The sequence below is a fragment of the Xiphophorus hellerii genome, chromosome 4 (assembly GCF_003331165.1).
Source record: "Xiphophorus hellerii strain 12219 chromosome 4, Xiphophorus_hellerii-4.1, whole genome shotgun sequence".
NCBI classification, from domain to species: Eukaryota; Metazoa; Chordata; class Actinopteri; order Cyprinodontiformes; family Poeciliidae; genus Xiphophorus; species Xiphophorus hellerii.
The window spans coordinates 13,526,844-13,545,041 of NC_045675.1; the positions used below are offsets into that span (position 1 = coordinate 13,526,844).

General features: G+C 37.2%; 1 protein-coding gene across 4 annotated transcripts in view; it reads left to right on the forward strand.

Moving 5' to 3' along the window:
• Positions 1 to 18,198, forward strand: part of LOC116718451 (CUB and sushi domain-containing protein 1) — a 431,730-nt gene that overhangs the window by 102,051 nt on the left and 311,481 nt on the right. For all 4 annotated transcript variants that reach the window (XM_032560407.1, XM_032560409.1, XM_032560410.1 and 1 more), the window contains exon 2: positions 16,758 to 16,974. In XM_032560407.1, coding sequence (XP_032416298.1) covers positions 16,758 to 16,974 — 217 coding nt within the window. The remainder of the gene's footprint in view (positions 1 to 16,757; positions 16,975 to 18,198) is intronic.

An 18,198-nucleotide genomic window follows, 5' to 3' on the forward strand; every position in this document is an offset into this window, starting at 1 on the left:
ACGGCTGGCACCTTTGTCGACCTACAGAAGAAGAAATGGCAAAGGCAAAGATTTGTGTCATAAAGAGTGTTCAAAGTGAGTACTACAAAGAAGAGCTAAAATGCATATCAGAAGAGTCAAAGATTCCCCTTTCAAGCAGTCTTTGGAAGCTGCACCCCATATTGGACAATGATGGACTCTTAAGAGTTGGGGGCCGAATCGCACATGCTGAACTGGGTATCGACACCACTCACCCCCTCATCATTCCAACCAGACACCACTTGGGTACCCTCCTGATACGCTATTACCATGGATCTGTGAAACATCAGGGGAGGCATTTCACAGAAGGAGCGATAAGAGCTGCAGGATTCTGGCTGGTGGGAGCCAAACGAAGCATTAGCACTGCTCTTTTCAAGTGTGTCACATGCAGGAAGTTACGAGGAAAAGCTGAATGTCAACAGATGGGAAACTTACCTCCTGAACGGATGAAGGTCGCACCCCCATTCACATACGTGGGTGTGGATGTGTTTGGGCCGTGGGACGTTTTCACCCGTCGCACAAGAGGAGGTCAGGCCAATTCCAAAAGGTGGGCCGTCATGTTTTCCTGCATGTCTACGAGAGCAGTACATATCGAGTTAATCGAAACAATGAGCACGGACAGTTTCATAAACGCTCTGAGACGGTTTTCTGCAATCAGAGGCCCGGCAAAACAAATCAGGTCTGATTGCGGCACAAATTTAATCGGCGCCTCTCACGAACTGAAAATGGTTGAGACGGATCTCTCCATCAAAGATATCGAAGGCTACTTGAACAAACAAAACTGCTCATGGATCTTCAATCCTCCGCACGCATCACATATGGGTGGTGCTTGGGAGCGAATGATCGGGATTGCCAAGCGCATCCTCAACTCCATGTTCCAAGATTGTAAAAGAGCAATCCTGACCCACGAACTGTTGTCTACGTTTATGGCTGAAGTCTGTGCCATCATGAATGCTCGTCCTCTCGTTCCCGTGTCTACCGATCCCGAGTCACCTCTTATCCTCACGCCGTCGATGCTGCTCACCATGAAAACAGGATGTGCGCCACCACCTCCTGGAAACTTTGAAAATGGGATACTTCTGAAAGAACAATGGAAAAGGGTTCAAAGTCTCGCTGATATCTTTTGGTCGAAATGGAGACGTGAATATCTTCACACTCTGCAGTTGCGCCACAAATGGCAGGATAAGAAACAAAGCCTCAAGGAAGGAGACATTGTACTGCTCAAGGACTCTCAGGCCAAAAGGAACGAGTGGCCCATGTCTATTATCTCCAAGACCATCCCAGGCGAGGACGGACTTGTCAGGAAAGTTGAAGTAACTACTTCTCATGCGGGAACTAAGAAGACTTTTTCACGCCCTGTGACCGAAGTGGTTCTGCTTTTGTCCTCCGAGCACTTCAGTGACTGTTAATTTGAATGTGGGATAGTATTCTCCCAGGCGGGGAGTGTTATGTTTATTGTGTATAATATTGCTAGTGTTATTATTAGTTGAAATACGCCACCTTGTGGTCACTTTAAGTTATTGTTTAAGTTAATAGTAGAAGAAGAATATGGACAGGAAGTGCTTTGCCCAGAATCCAACGGCCGCTCCACACTCCTCCTAGTTCTTTCTTGGTGTTTGTTAAAGCATTGTCTGTGAGTATTACTTGGTAAAAACATTAAGACACTTGTAATGTTACATAATACGATGGTATTGTGTAAGGTTGTATGTTTATAGCCCGTTATTATTGTGCTAATGAGTCCGTTTTCATATGCTAATCTTTGTTGCTAATCGCTAGCTAACATCCTCATTTCATTGAAAGTCAATGTCATGTTGGTCCTTTATTTTATTTGTATCGCTCTGTAAAGCCTAGATTGTAATACATTGCATTTCTGTATGTTACAGTTTCACAAAAAAGGAAGGAGAAGAAAATTACTGAACTATCACTGAAGTAAACTTTATTAACCAGTCATCGCCGTCAGGATTTTCTTCATCTTTCAAGATTGTTTAGCTGTTTGGATAGCTAGTGCGAGTATCTAGTGAGGCCAATAACAGAGCATTATAGAAACGATTTAACCCAATCACTGTTACTCATGGGATTAGTTTGGACATTGAAAATGAAGTATACTTAAAATTTCAAAATAAAAGCCTTAATACTCCCCTCTGGTTAGTGCACGGCCGTAGGCGGTGCAATAATTTTAGCCTGTATTATCTTTCTCTCTTAGGTTAGTGCGCTGCCTTTCATAGCAAGGCAGTACATTAACATTAGCACAAACATTAGCACTTCACTGCCCTCCACTAGTGCACCGCCATAGGTGATGCAATAATATTACCTTGCATGATCTTTTTCTCTCAGGTCAGGTCACTGTCTTGCGCAGCAGCTAATCTTAGCATTGATGCTAATTTTTAGCATCAGAACACTGGGTCCAAACCGACGGGCACACTTTGGCAGGGCACGGTTAAATTTCTTCAGGAATTTTCTAGTTCTTTAAATAAAATTGTCTACTCTTAATGGGTTTTTGCTTTAGTGCAACAAACATGTAATCATCACACCTATCAAATTGTTTTTAGCATTTTGTGTTTTTTTTCTTACATGTTGCATAATAATATCTTCTCTCAGTAAAATGGTAAGTGTTGCTATAGAAACACCAGGATGAAAGCATCCTCCCTGGTAACTACACAAATTTTTATTTCTCTGTGTGAGATGGCAAAAGGGGTTTCACTCGTTGTGTTCTTTTTCTTTCTTTTCTGTCTTCACACTTTGAGATAAAACTTTTTTCTCTGTTTTTCCTCTTTATGTTCCACTTCTGCTCTATTTTCTTTGTCAGTCTCCCCTTCTTTTCTTTCTCAGAAGGTACCAAATGTTGTGTTTGAGATTGATTGAATTAGAGTGCATTTGCCCATAACTGACATGGTTTTGTGTAATGTCAGGACCAAGATGAACAACTTATTAGTAATGCGCAGCTATATCTGCTTCCCACAGATGCGTATTGATGTGATGATAGACCAGATGTCATAATAGAGAAAATATTTCTAGGCTTTCCTACTTTGAAAATTAGTCTCCAACATGGAATTAACTGAGGATCCTTATGGGTGAAAGCTCTGCAGAGTTTAAAAGAGCGGTATTATGTGATTCCAGGCACATAGTGCAATTTTATTGCACAATAAATTAACCATGTTACCATCTAGGGGTGCACCGATTTATCGGCCAGCCGATTTCCTTAATTTTGGGAGATCGGTGATTGACCGATTTTTACATATGTAGCCGATCTTATCCACCGATCTTATCTAGCTTGGCAAAGGCCTAAGAATCAACCACTGTCCTCATTTGCTCTCCAGTAAGAAAGGTTTGACTGACAGACCGGCCCACCGACTTATATCTGGACGTTTACAATTATCAACAGTGACCTCACTGTTGCCAACTCAACAGCATTTCAGACAAAAAATAAAATTGGAATCGGCCAATATCGGAGCTTTTTAAAAGATTGGTAATTGGCCATCAGCCAGAAAACTGCAATCGGTGCACCCAGTGGTTGTATGTATCAAAACAAAGAAATCTGACTTTGCAGTTTGACGCCTTGTCTCTTTAAGAATCTCCTTCTCTTTCTGACACCCAGCCTTCAGCATCACATTAATGCTCTTCCATGCTGCTGTTTACAACCGTAAACCATTTGTTGGACTTAGAAGTAGTCCATATGATGAACTCAGCAGATGCAAAGTTCCACCAGGTGTTTGCTAGTTGCTGCTGTCTCTAGCCTGGGGGAGATGTGTAGGGAAGATGTGGGTGAGGGATGCTCTTCTGGGGACTGCAGCTCCATGGAGGAGCTTTGAGTAAATAAACAGTGTTTTCTGTGAGCAAGCGTTTAGGCACCCCCTGAATGGCTCCCACAGGAGAGTCCATGGTTTCCCAAACACAAAATAATCAAAGCAACACTCCAGGTCATTTTTTGGTGAGGGAATAACATTATAACATAATATGAAGCTCAGAAAGCCATTTTAACATAACCCTCCGCAGCTCCTTCAAAGATTACAAATTCTTTTTTCATAAATTAATGTGCAGTTTTTTTCATGAAGGAAAATTACAAAATCAGTCTGTTTAAAAAAAATCTTACATAGTCACTATTCATATTGCTTGCATATACTGTATAGTGATATGCAGTAAAGACGACATATTTAAATTAAAATTTGGTCCAAACAGACACAGAGAAGAATTTAATTTTTCATGACTATCGTCTTAACAGCAAGTAATTTTTGACCCCACCTAATTCGTGCTCTTTTCCTGAAATTGGAGAGGCAAATGAATAAGCACAGACATAAGAGAAGCACTGCAAGATGCAGCGTTGCAGCGTTATTGAACCCATGCAGGCAGCAAATTATCCACAGGCCCCAAGCAAATATACAACAGAGTCTGAGTCTGCTGTCAGAAAACTGCTCCACCATGACATTATGTTTGCTGATATCATATGAGAAGCATCTCACCAATATACTTGGGCACTTTGGACCATGAGAATAAATTTGCCACAACTTTCAGACTTAAGGTACCTAATATTTAAAATGCAAGAAAACTAACAAATTAAGAAATGTGCTGAAATATATATATTTTTCAGTAGTAATTGTTTGATTTCATCAACTGCATTTTAAAGGTGTTTATAAAGCTAAACTCACCATGATTTGTTTGAGAGGTGTACATGCCACCAAGTAGAAAAACATAATATTTCCTGGGAAAGTATTAAGAAATGTCAGAAATTTTGTGAACAATGTACTGAACTGTTGGGTAAATGAAATATATATTCTTCTAAAGATGAAGAGTTTAAGACTAAAAAAATATTATTAGTTCTGAGTGGTTCTCATGTTTCTTCTTGTGGGTTTCAGGGCTCATCACTTTACTGTGAGCCCTAGAGATGAAAGCAGGTGTTTAAAGTAGTTAAGTCTGGAATGATCCCATGTAATGTTTCTTTAATGTCCAAAAAAAAAAAAAAAAAAAGCAAACCCTGAATTAGGAGGAGCTGGATGACTACCATGTCTCCCAGTTTTGCCAAAGTTGGTTCAGAGGATTCTGTTTGGCCAAAAAACATGTACACACTTGTAAAATTGTTTTATAATTAATAAATGTTTTACTAGTTAGCAATGGACACACACTGGTTATTGCTACCAAGAATATTTTTATTTAGTTACTTTTTAAAACACCACTGTTTTTATAGCATTTTATTGTTTAAAGTTTTTCTTAATAAAATTATACTACGGTGTGCTCTATAATCCGGAAAATACGGTATTTATGTTTGCGAAAAATATGCACAATCATGGTGTAGGAAGTAAAGAAAAACATGGTAATGGCACCATCATGCTGTGGGAATGCCACACATCAGGACTAGATTTTAAAAGTACATCTGGAGATTTATGAGCAGCATGTCCTATTAGATTACCATCATTTCCTTTGTATCAAATAAAACTAATAGTAACTCCAAATAGAAGGGAAAAATAACACTGCTAGAACTGTTACAATTAAATGATGTTATGCATTTTATTTTAAACTTTCTTGTTTTTACTCAAGGTTTTTGCTCAAGGTTTTCTCTCTATGGTTCATGTCCAGGTATCATTTCAGCATAAACATTTACACTGGTGTTTGTGATCCTTTGTGTATTTGGAAGTATGTTTTAGCATTTGAAAGACATGTAAGTCTTGTAAGCAAACATGTTCCTTTGCAGCAAATTATTTTGTGAAAATTTGATCTGAACATGTATGACTGTGTGTTCATAAATCTTTTGGACACTTGGACAGCTCAAGCAGCTGTTGTGGTTTTCTGTCTGTGTGAAAGCATTGCATTCATGTGTTGCTCTAATCACTCTTTCACTTTCTTGTCTCTCCTTCCCTGATATACAAAGCTAACACAAAAATCCATAATGTGCAATAAACTCTTGAGGCTAAACAGGAAAAAAAAGAGGAAAAAACCCCCAACACCTTTATTAAAGCTTGACTAGGGTTGTAAAATATAGAGGCACTGCAGGTGTAACAGATTAGGTAAATACTAGAAGTGACAGAGGCCAATTTATTTCACTGGAGAAAGTAAGTGGAATTATTTACAGCTGCATTACTTAAAGCCAGTCATCAGTGTAGAAACAATCTGTTGTGGTTAAGGCTTTATAAACCAGGATTAAAAGTATAATTTCTGCCCAGTAGCTTCTTTGTAAAACATAATATACTCATGCCTTTTAATTGAAATGTCAATATTTAGGTCCAAAAGGGTTGCATTGACAGTTTCCCAATTTTAAAGGGGCAACTCTTCCAGGTTTTCACATTCAGAGACCGATTGAAATATAAATCAAGTTTTTTTCAGGTTGGATGCATAGTGTCAGTCATCATTTGTCTTCAAATTTCAAAGGTTTATATTTCTCAGATTGCTCTATATTTGGCACCATCTACTTTTCTTTAAACTCAGAGCCAATCTTTCTGTTCCTGCTGAAGGAAGGACAGAGAGAGGTTGTGGTTGCCATCACCATGTTTCATGGTGGACTGTGTTGAGGGTATTGTGATCCTACACACAGCGCTTTCTACTCAGACCAGAAAATAAAAGGAGCTGAATGGAAATCCATGCTAAACATTTTTGACTAATATTTGTTATAATTTAAGACAGCAAACACATGATACATTTTTTTAATATGTCACAAATCACAACAAAAATATTCTGGGGTTTGTGATTGTAACCTCAAGAAAATGAAAAAGAGAAAAGGGGTATTATTACTTTTGAAAGACCCCATTTTAACAGCCAGTATATTAGAATTTTATGCTATGAATTATCATAAAATTATAAAGGAAAACACCTGACTACAGAGTTTCTGATTCCTCTGAGAAGGTGTAATTTGATTTTCAATTTTTTCCACTGTAATGTGCATGTCGTGATTGACTGCAAATAGAGAGATGTATTCAAGCACAAACACACAAAACCAGTCTCACATCTTAATTCTTTGAAGTGTCTTCACATGTTCTTTTGTGACATATTAGTAGAACATTTATTTATTCATTTTGTAAATATAATCACCAGTTTAAGCTGCTTTACTGTCTTTTATATTCTTTATAATGGTCCTTTTTTCTGCTAAGTATTAAGATATTGTAAGTAAAGAAACTAAAATGCATAAGGAAATGTTCTGCCTTGATAATCAAAGCTGAACACGATGCTTTAATACGAAAACACTGAACTTTACTTCAAACAATTCCAATTAAAATTTTGACAAAAGCTATTAAGGTTTATTTAAGCCAAAGCAAGCCTGTTCTCTTTGATGGAAAAGAAGATCAGCAACTTGTTTTTATTTAGAAGAGAGGAAATAGCCCTTGCTTCTTGTCATCGGGATTAGGCAAGAGAATTGCTTTCATTTGTTTGACTGTTTGCAGCAAAAAGCGTGTTATTGTCAGATGAAACAAGCGATTGATTTCAACTGTCAGAGAAAATATCTTTGTAGAGAAGGGGAGAAGATTAAAGATGGTGTGAGGGGAGAGAACAAAACAGGAAAAAACAAAACAAAGAATACAGATGAAAGGAAATGCTGAAGGTAAATTGTAGGAGTCTTCAGTGCTGTGTTTGTGTTCTGTCAGCAATAACAGATTGACCCACTGTTGACCATTAGTTGTAGCTTATAGTATATTAGAACAACTCAGCATTGTAGCACAGTTTATCACAGATACGCTCCTTATGCATCCAAGGCCACGTGTCTGCACAGAAAGATACACACTTTTCACAAACATACAGAGGACTGCTTACCCCCACTTGCTCACTGCACCCATTTTGTTTGTCTTGCTTTAACACATGTTCGGCAGATTGCTGAGTTCATGAATTTGATATTCCCACCCGTCCTCGAGCTGCAGAATTTCTGCTGGAGTGTGTGCGTTTGCACCGTATGTGCGTGTGGCGTATTTATAGGTCAACCTTTGAAGCTTGAAGCTTGCAGAGGAATTTAAAAGCTTATCTCCACAATAAGGTAAATACAACCTCTCACTAAAAAATGCTGTTGGGAATCAGTGATTTTTACTGTCACATCTAATCTAGCTTTATGGCTGTGGATAGGCTAACCTTCACTGGCTCCAATACGGATCCCCACAAGATGGAGAAGTCTGAGAGCTTGGTCATTCAACCAACAAAAAATAAAGGGAATACTTTCAGATTACTAAAAATCATTGATATGTTTTTGTCAATCTTCTTTTTTTGCTTCTATATTCACAATGATTAATATACAATGTTGCACAGGAACTCAGGGAATCTCTGCTTGGCTCTAAAGTTTTTCCTCAATAGCATTTATTAGGTCATTGTTAGCACTGAGGCCAGCATTTTACTGCTATGCTTCACAGTTACTTGCTCTCATGGTGTCATCTCCAGCAACCATAGGCAGCTGTTTTCAAGGACACACCTTTTTACGACATACAGACAACGTTATAGAATAGCTGGTAAACATGGTGGAGCACAGAGCAGCTATAAAGTTAGGTATTTCTACAAGGAGTTGCTGAGGGATAAAAACACTCCAAAGAGTGTGACTTTTTAATCAGAAACCTCAAGACACACTACCTCAAATTAAAGATGCCGTTACTCAAAGTGCTAATAATGTAACATGAATCCAGTGATTAGACTGGTTTTGGCTGCCCACACGTGGCTTAACAATCATGAATTGCTAGTTTAAGGACCAAATGAAATGGGAACCAGCACACTGTCCCTAGTTTGTTATAGAGCTTTAAAAGTGACATTGCCAAATGGATCAATAATGTTTGACTTTACAGAAATAGAAATGGCAAATAGCTCTTAAAATGAGAACTAACCATTAGTCAGTTACTGGTTTCAAAGTGCACCATGGTTTTGGAACCTGTAATCTTTATGTTATCCTCCTCTTTTATACTGTGGTTCTTATATTATTTGTCTGTATCCAAAACTGCTACATCCCAGAGTAGATCGAAATTTTCTCCAGCTGTATAGAGCACAGTATAAAGTAAGACGACTTGTGTCTGCAGAAGCTTTTGTGATATGATCATTTAGTACTCAAGTACACCTTGTTTGAAATCCTTTTTTACTCTTGAGTAGTTATTTGGATGACTACTTGAGCAAAGGGCTAACAAAGAAATGCTTCTCTTAGTTGGGTACAATTTTCTGGTACTCTACCACCTCTGTCATTCATTGTGTCAAGCTATTGAAAGGTTGTAGATTTTTTTACTTCCATCTTATGACATCATTCTCTGACTTAATTTATGAAATTTAACATTTTCAAGGTGAGAGGATTAACAAATGTGTGTTTGAAGTGTGCAAAACAAACACACACACACACACACACACACACACACACACACACACACAAATTTATTGTATGTCTTTCTATCTTCATAAGGAGTTTGCATTGACTTCCATTCATTTTTTCATTTATTTACATAGCCCAACCCTTGCCCTAAAGCTAACTATTAATAGTACATGCCTAACACTAAACCTAAAAAATTCAATTCAAACCTTAGTCCTAAACCTAACCCCTAACGTCATTTATTCTTACTCGGTTTGGGCTTTGAGCTGCATAAGGAGCAGTCGGTCCCCACAACGTAGTATTTGTTAGGAAAGTGGTCCTTACACTGTTTCAAAAACAAGGCCACACACACACTCACGCATCATCAATCCTCACCAATCTTTGCTATCTCAGACAGCAACCCCTATTCCATGGTGACAGTGTTTGGGATTTACTCCCGAGGTAGCCTTGATTCTTTTGGGGCCACTCTTTGTATGTGTCCTTTTTGTGTGTATGGGGATGAGTCAAACTGAGCATGATAAATGACTCTTGATATCAAAAGCTTATCATGTGGCTGGTGAAAACACAGACTTTCCTCCCTCACCCAACTACCACCTTCTGTAGGTCCACTTAACAGTGGCCCAGCGATCAAATTACACTTTGGTTTTTGAGTTATAAATCATACGCTTAAGATGAAGAAACAAAAATAATAATCCAGCTAATTTCCGACCACGGAGGCCTGTACTCCTAATGAGAGTGCTAAAGATCACAAGGGGTGTGGAAGGCTTTATTGACATTGATCTGCTAATTTCAAACTCTGAACTTCGATCTGGCTGTGGACAGACCGGCAAGTCGATACAGTACACAACTTATTTTCACAGCACAACATAGCATGCAGCTGTAACACTATACATTAATAATTACAGTGTTCAAAGGAAAATGCTTCTTTTATAAAGCAGAAAATGTCAAGAGGTTTACAAAAACATAAAAAATAAAATGAAAGTTTGTTTTTATTTTTTATAATTAAGAAAATGTTGTGCATTGCATGGATTTGAAGATACCTTTTAAAACTTAGACTGAAAATTAAGGATTAAAAAAATAAAACAAATTTTGAGGGTACCTAGGTTGAGGCAAATGACTAATTGTAGATATAGCAATTTCCACATTAGGTTGTCCCTTTTTTAAAAGGTCCCTTTTTCTTTTGTCGCTTTAGTGTCTTATTACAACTCAGATCCAGTCTATATTGTTTTTCTACTGTTGTGTAAAGGGAGATGTTTGCTTTTTGAGGCATGAAAAGTAATTACATTTTTCTAAAGTTGGAGTGCTTGACTTCCAAAAATCTTTGGGTCATGTTCAGACATGCACTTTATGTAGGAATAAAATGTTAATTATTTCATTTGTAAGTGATTAGCAATTTGTTTTTGTAAAACAAACTTGCTAATCACTTCTTCAAGAAACCTTTGACCAGACATAGAAATCAAATTGGGAAATTAGGTCATAATGAGAAACAAAGACTTTCCATATATTTTGTATATAGTCACAGCAAAAAGACATTAAGGTATTTGCAAAATTTTAGAAGAAAATGTAATGGTGTAAAATATCACAGTAGCACACAGAGTTCAAAGTATTTTGATGTAAAAAAAAATTCATATACTGAAAATAAAGTTGAACTTTCCATAAACTATAGAGATTTATTATATTATATATATAAATAGCACCTCTAGCACAATGACACCCTTAAATAGATTACATTAAACATTAAACCTAAATTAAACATTTAATCCACACTGGAACAGAGTTAAAATATGTCAACCAGGGAGTGACAGAGGTTGAAAACCCATGCATGGGTTTATTTTCCAAAAAAAATGCAACTTTCTTTGGGGAGATATAAAATTTATAAGTTTAGTTTCACCAACATAAACTTTACCAGTGTTTATCAAAGGTCTCACACTATTTCCACTCTGATATTCATTCAAACAAAGCAAAACAATGTGAACTCATGCTTTAAAGCTACGTATTGTTTTTAATTGTAATTGTCTGTAAGTTAATATGTTTTCTTTAAACTATTTTTAGTCTAGAATGTACTGATATTAGATCGTGAAGACCTGCTTTTATCCAAGGTGAACACCCGAAGTGCCCCAAATCAAACTGCACTAGTTTGACGTTTTAAACAGTTTGACGGTGGACTGTCAGAGAGTGCAAGTGCTGGAATTGGAGAAAAAGACAGACAGAGAGAGGTTGTGGTATTTGTTCACTGTGTGATAAATATAGCAGGTGAGTGGGTGGAATAAAAACAACCCAACACTAGCAGGATAAGAGAGGAAACACAGGAGAAAGATATAATGACACTGGGAGCGAGGCAATATGACATAGAGATAATAATAGCAAGGCAGCGAGGAGGAAACATAATGACACTTAGGGAGAGATGCGATGAGACTAATACAGAGATAATTGTGGTGAAAGTAGAATCCAGGGAGAACAGGAGGGATAAGGGGATAAGCAGGACAAAGGTAGGAAGAGGAGGGGAGGGACGACAACAGCAGGGGGAATGGAGATGGAGACACTGAGCAGCAAGCAGGAAGAGATGCATTGAAATAAAGATGGTGATAATATGGGTGTAATAAAGAGTCGAGTGTGGTCAGGGGTTTGGATGGGGACAGAGAGATTGAGTGGGGAAATGGTGAGGTGGGGGGAGCACAGATAAACATAACATGGGACAAAAACAATGATTTTGACTCAGAGATAATGAAAACAAGGATGGGGTTGAGACAAAAGAAGGGGGGATGGGTTTATTGAGAGGATGAGGAAGATAAAACAATGGCACCAGAAAAACAGACAGCAGATTCCTTTCCTCTCATGTCCTGTCCTCTCCTCGCTACTTTTTCATTGCCAGTATTGAATCACTGCAGTCAATAGTTCTCCACTGCGTGACTTGGAAAGATGCATTTGATTTGTGGCCCAGGACACTGTGGAAAGAAGAGGCAAGCGTTTGATTTATGAGTCGGGGGACCTTGTGGTCAGGTTCTATTCGGGCACCTCACCTCTTTTGCTTTATCTCAGCAACAGAAATTTAACAGCCTGCATGAAATGTAGATTAATCCAAAAACTCTTTTTAGATACCACATCTGGCTAGATAGAGTTGTTGAACAGAAGTTAATTTTTAAGTGCAGAAGGGTTGGTTTCAAGTTGCTTTGGTTTGTTTGCTGGTGGTGGTTTTCACATGAATGGCAATCTGGGCTGGCCTCTCTACTGCCTAAACAATTAAAATAAAAACATGAGATTCAGGATGACATGCTGTGCAGTCTCTCGCAAGTCATGCAAGCGAGGCTCCCTACTCTCCGTAGCACACAAGGGGCACCTTCTTAGGAAGGCCAACTCCCCCATTGGCACAACTGACAGATTAGTTATATTTTTTTTATCTACAGCTTATAAACTTCCTTTCACAATACAATGTTGGGCATCTGTCCGTTGGGTCCATAATTGCAGCTGTTGCATGTCAACCGATCTGACCAGCATAAATGGAACAGAGATGGTGTTTAGCCCTGTGTTTTGGTGAAGACTGGTACAGACCTTAGGCTGTGTATGAATTCATGTCTGCAGCTTGAGTGTCCATGTGCTAATGACAGCACACTTTTATCTGCATGTGTTTGAGTGGCTGTTTCACACTCATCTTTCAGACACAAAGATTGTTTGATGTCACTCACATTGACCACTTTTTCTTTCTCTCTTTCTTACCTGCAATAGCTCAGATGGACTATTTTGTCCAAGTGTAGCAACTAAACAATAAAAAGAGCAAATAAAAAAAATGTATTCATCTGATGTTTAATATCATTAAAAGAAAAGGAGCATATAAGGTAGAAAATAAAAACTACTGACAGAGGATAAAACATTGGAACGCCAGTCCAATTTCTTGATCTATTTTATGACTGTAACACGTCATCAGACAAAAAGTGTGCAGACTTTTATTCAGATCAATTTCTCAACAAGTTACTTGTCAAATTGTAATGATCCAATCAGCAGAGTGTGGCTGTTTTGGCCAGAGAAGGTGAAAATTGAGCTTGTTTATGGTTTGCTATTTACCAGGTGGAAGGTCACCAGCCATTAACTGATCAGTGGCCTCCATCAGCAGGTGCTTCATGGTTGCCTCTGCAAAATATTTTTATTAAATTTGTCTAGTGGTGGAAAAGATGGTACAACTCATCTAGTCATACAGAAAACACAGTTGATTAGTTTTATACTGTGAAATTGTGTGTTAAATGATGATGTGTGTTAAACTTCATGTAAAATGAACTTTGTTTGTAAACTATATATAATGAGGAAGAAAAAAATCTCATTGAGATTAAAAATCTCATTTACAAGATTCGTGAGCTGCACATCAGCAAAACAAGATAAAAACAAGACAATTTGAACCTTTAAAACATCTCAAACACAACATGTGATTCTACGAAAACAAATCATATAGAACTGTGCTATGAGCTTCAAAAACAATGTTATAAATTGATTGAAATTCATTTAAACATTAATAAGCGCAAATTTGTAAGATGACCTAATTGCTGACAAAAATAATGCTATTATTGCTTCTGCTCAAATATACAGTATGTTCACCTATTTTTTAAGAATCCTCTTTGACATTTTGAGAGAAATCTTTAGTACTTAAAAGATATTTGAAGATATTGTTAGCATGCATGTTTTAGAAGGTATTTATATTTTTTAACAATTAATGTGTAAAGTGGATGAATAAACAAAAGGAAGATATAGTTAAATTTACTAATAGTTCTAAAGAAAACATCCATATTGTGCAGAATATGGCATTTGTGTTCTAAGATGAGATTTAGCTTTTTGTAAAGTGACATTGGAGACAAGGTAAACAGATGTTGTATAAATGAATTACATTTCTCAGTGGCAGGTAGGCTGTTTACTTATTTGACAGATATCCTAACTTGTAGAAAGTTGCCAGTGTATTTCTCAGTTTAGTATTAACTAAAGAGTGGGAGACTGTGCTCGTCTGATAGCCGAAACAAATCTGTGGTTTTACAACCAAAAAATACAGTATTTCCAGACAGTTTACCTCCCCACTGATATCAAATACAGCTGACTGACGGCTTGCAGGTACAGGAGAGAGCAGGTAAAAATGATGGAATGTCTCTAGGATTTTATTGGAATGAAAATGAACCACTGAAAGGCTCTGATGCAATTTATTTTTGAAACCATAACTTTTTAAAACAATTTTGCAACCTGAAACTAGAAATCAGTCCATGCCGTCTCTTTACTAATAAGGGTTCTTAAATCCAGACATGAAAGACTTTCTTCAGCTGCAACAACAAGTTGACATTGGTGATGCCGAGAAGTGCTAAAAAAAAATTACAGTCACGAAACATCTGAAGAAAAACCAAAAAACAGGAGAAGAGCTTGATGCTAGATTTACTTAGAAGCTAAGCAATGGACTTCTTAAAATCCCCGAAGTATGGTGCTACAATATGGCTTGCTGCAAGTGTCTGCTGAATTCTGCTTATCCCATCTGCTCAAGAGGAGGCAGAGGGGGATCAAGCAGCGGAAGGGATGGCAAAACGAAAGAGAGACAACTGAAGACAGAATGAGAGACGAACACAAATACGACTACAGGGGAGAGAGGTGAATTGGGTTGGAAAGACAGCGGAGAACAATCTGAAATTAATCTGGACACTCCAGATGGCTTGAAGTTTGTGCTTGTGCATGTGAGAACACACATGTATAGATGCTTTCCTGTAACTGGCAGCTTGTCCTTTTCAGCTTGTGTATAGAGATCAGTAGCTTGTGTATTTATGGGCTTCTGTGAATTTTGTGCCATTTCACACCTATGGGAACATCTGTTTTGTTACGGTGAGCATTGTTTTGATCCTGTTTGATGAAGAAAGACAGAAACACATACAAAATGTCCCCTATGTTCACTCCAAAGCCCATAAAAGCAGGTGCATTGATGCACCAAAATTTATCCATCGTAGCACACACATATAGATGTAGGGCTGCAGGGGAGCTGGTGCTTATCTTAAGCGACCATTGGGTGAGAGGTGGATATGTCATCTGTTGGTCCGTCCATCCGTCCTGTTTTCCTTCCTTCCTTACTTCCTTCCAACTAAGAACAATTTAAACGCATTTTTCAAATCTTTCACATTTCTGGGCTTTTACAATAACAAATTTTGTTGGACTATAAATTGTCCAAGAATTAATTGCAATAAATGATAATATTGTTGCTTTGAGATAATTTTCAAGCAATATAATGGTAATGGCATAATAATGGAAGAACACATTCTCAAAGATCAATAAACTTTAAATTCTAATGAATATTTAACACTGGAACTCAGACATTTAAAATATACTAAATAAATTAACAAAACAACAGAAACAACAAATAAAATGAAATATGAAGCCTCTGTAAACAAAATGTTCCTTCAAAAAAGGGCTAGTTGAGACTAAAGCACAACTTTTGTCATCCAGTTTTTGGTAGGAAGAGAAAAGTGATAAATCATGCAAATGGAAATGATTGAGTTTGTTTTAATTTATCATGCTATTAATTGATTTATCTCTTATTGTGACAGGCCTGGCTGTGTTTGATAGGACCACCTGCTATGACTTGACTATTAAAAAAATATGTAATTAACTTCCTTTGGCAATCTTCATAAGTGATATTGCATTGCGTTAGACTTTACAAGGTGGGTTTCATTGTATTTCTGTGACTGGGTTGTGACCAAGTTGATTGTTACCCCTTGAGTGCACAAAATATCTGAGTGTGGGAGTAAAGAAAGGTGTTTTCTCCCTGACCCCAGGTTATTAGATCAATAGTCATCACTATCTCAGATGCAATTACTGCTGGGTTTTATGTTGGATTTCCTCACACGCACTGTGTGCTACGTGCTCCGTTTATACTTCAGATGGAAGTCTATTTAGAGTGTTCATGAGAAGAAAGTAGCAGAGCTGAAATAATGGAGAAGGGAGGGAAAAGTGCTTTAAGGGGTTGTTGATATGGGGAAAGAGGAGAATAAAACCTCAAAGACTTGAGGCACAGCATGTCACAGTGTGACACCTTTTGTTTTCCCACACTGTCAACTTATTCTAGACTGCATTTCAGAGGAATGTGTTGTACTTTTGCCTTCAGTACAATAAATTCCTGTCTTAAGTTGCAAGTCACTTCTTAAAAAAATATTTTATTTTGTAAAAGCTTACAAGTAAAGATAGTATTAGTGTTATTTAATAAAGCATTGATGTTTAAAACTGATAAAGTTGGATTTGTATATTTTGTGAAAAAGGTCTATATATTTTTGTAAATACTAAATTTACCACATATTATACTCTGCTCAGTTTTTTTCCTGTGAAATTCAATTGACATTTTTACAAAAAAGAAGGCTTTATAACTAACCTCCAGTCTGTTCTAATAAATTAAGACCACTATGAGAATATTTCTAGACTTTATATTGTGTTGTAGGAAAATTGTTTTCCCTATAAAAATCCTAATATATTTGTTCTCATGTCTTTCTTGCAGCTGATTCCTGTGGTGGTGTAGTCCAAGGCCTGAATGGGACCATAGAGTCTCCTGGTTTTCCCCATGGCTATCCCAACTATGCCAACTGCACATGGCTGATAATAACAGGGGAGAGGAACCGAATACAGCTAACCTTTGTTACGCTGGCACTGGAGGAAGACTTTGATATTGTATCCGTCTATGATGGACAACCATCGCCTGGCAACTTAAAAATGAGGTTTGAAATTATTTTGATATTTTTACCTTCCTTCTTGTTACCGTTTTCTGTGCTTCCTCTTCTGTGCTTTGTAATGCTATGGACTGCATTTTGAGTTTTTCCTACAAATTCGTCCAACTTCTGCTTGGTGGAAACCTAAAAAATGGGAAAGGGGGCTGTCTGTGTCTTCTCCCCGAAGTTATTTCACTCATAGAGGAGTCAGGTGGAGTAACACCTGGACAGATTCCCAGTCCAATAAAGACTTGTATTTGCCAAGCAGTCATGAACACAAACCTACATCTTAGAGCAGTATAGTGTCACTCCTTTTGGATAAAAAGTAACCCATTAATGTCAACTCCACACAAAAAAGCGCAAACTGAGTTTCAGACCAACACCCTTCAAGCTGTGCAGTATCAGTGTCACACAACCTGCTGCCCCAAAATACTCTCTGATCTTAAGAGTTTGGTAACGTTGTTAATATTTATTTGAAAAAGAAATTATAGCTTTTTAGTATCAATAATGAACATCGAGTCCTCTTATTGCATCACTAATAACAGACTAATTGCAATTACGCCCTCAAGCTGCAAAATGATTAGAATTATATCCTTTTGCACTTTTTCAGTACTAATTTAGCATTGTTTCAAAAAGGGATTTCACAAAGTTATAGCTAAGGGACACCGACTGTTTGTCTTGATTAACTTATAATATTCAACAGGCTACATATCAATGAGTTTCTGTTGACAGTAAAAATCAGCGAATAATTTGCAAACTCAATATCCACTCCTCTGTGTTGGATCCACTTTTCTTTTGAGATAAATTTAAAACAGGGAGTCCAATAACTCCAGAGGAAATCATGAAAGGATGAAGATTATAAATACTAAAACTGCTAATGTGGGTAACATTGTTCAAATAAAATAAACTCACTAAGTGTAATTGATATTTTTATGATCATCTTTTCCTACATTTTGCTTGATCACAAGTATGGCTGGAATTATTTTTAATTAATTAAGATGTTTATTACATGACCAACCAATAGAGAACAATGTTAAGATGTCAGTACAAGTTAACCAAAATAAAATAGTCCTAATATTTCCCTTTGGACCTTTATGTGGATGTCTAGTATTTAAGACATTGTTAATTATTTTCTTATCAGTACCGTATGTTTTAAAAAGCAGATACACAGACTTAAAATTTGTTCTTGACTTTAAAAAAGTATTTCATCCCAATATCAGGGCCTTTCTATTT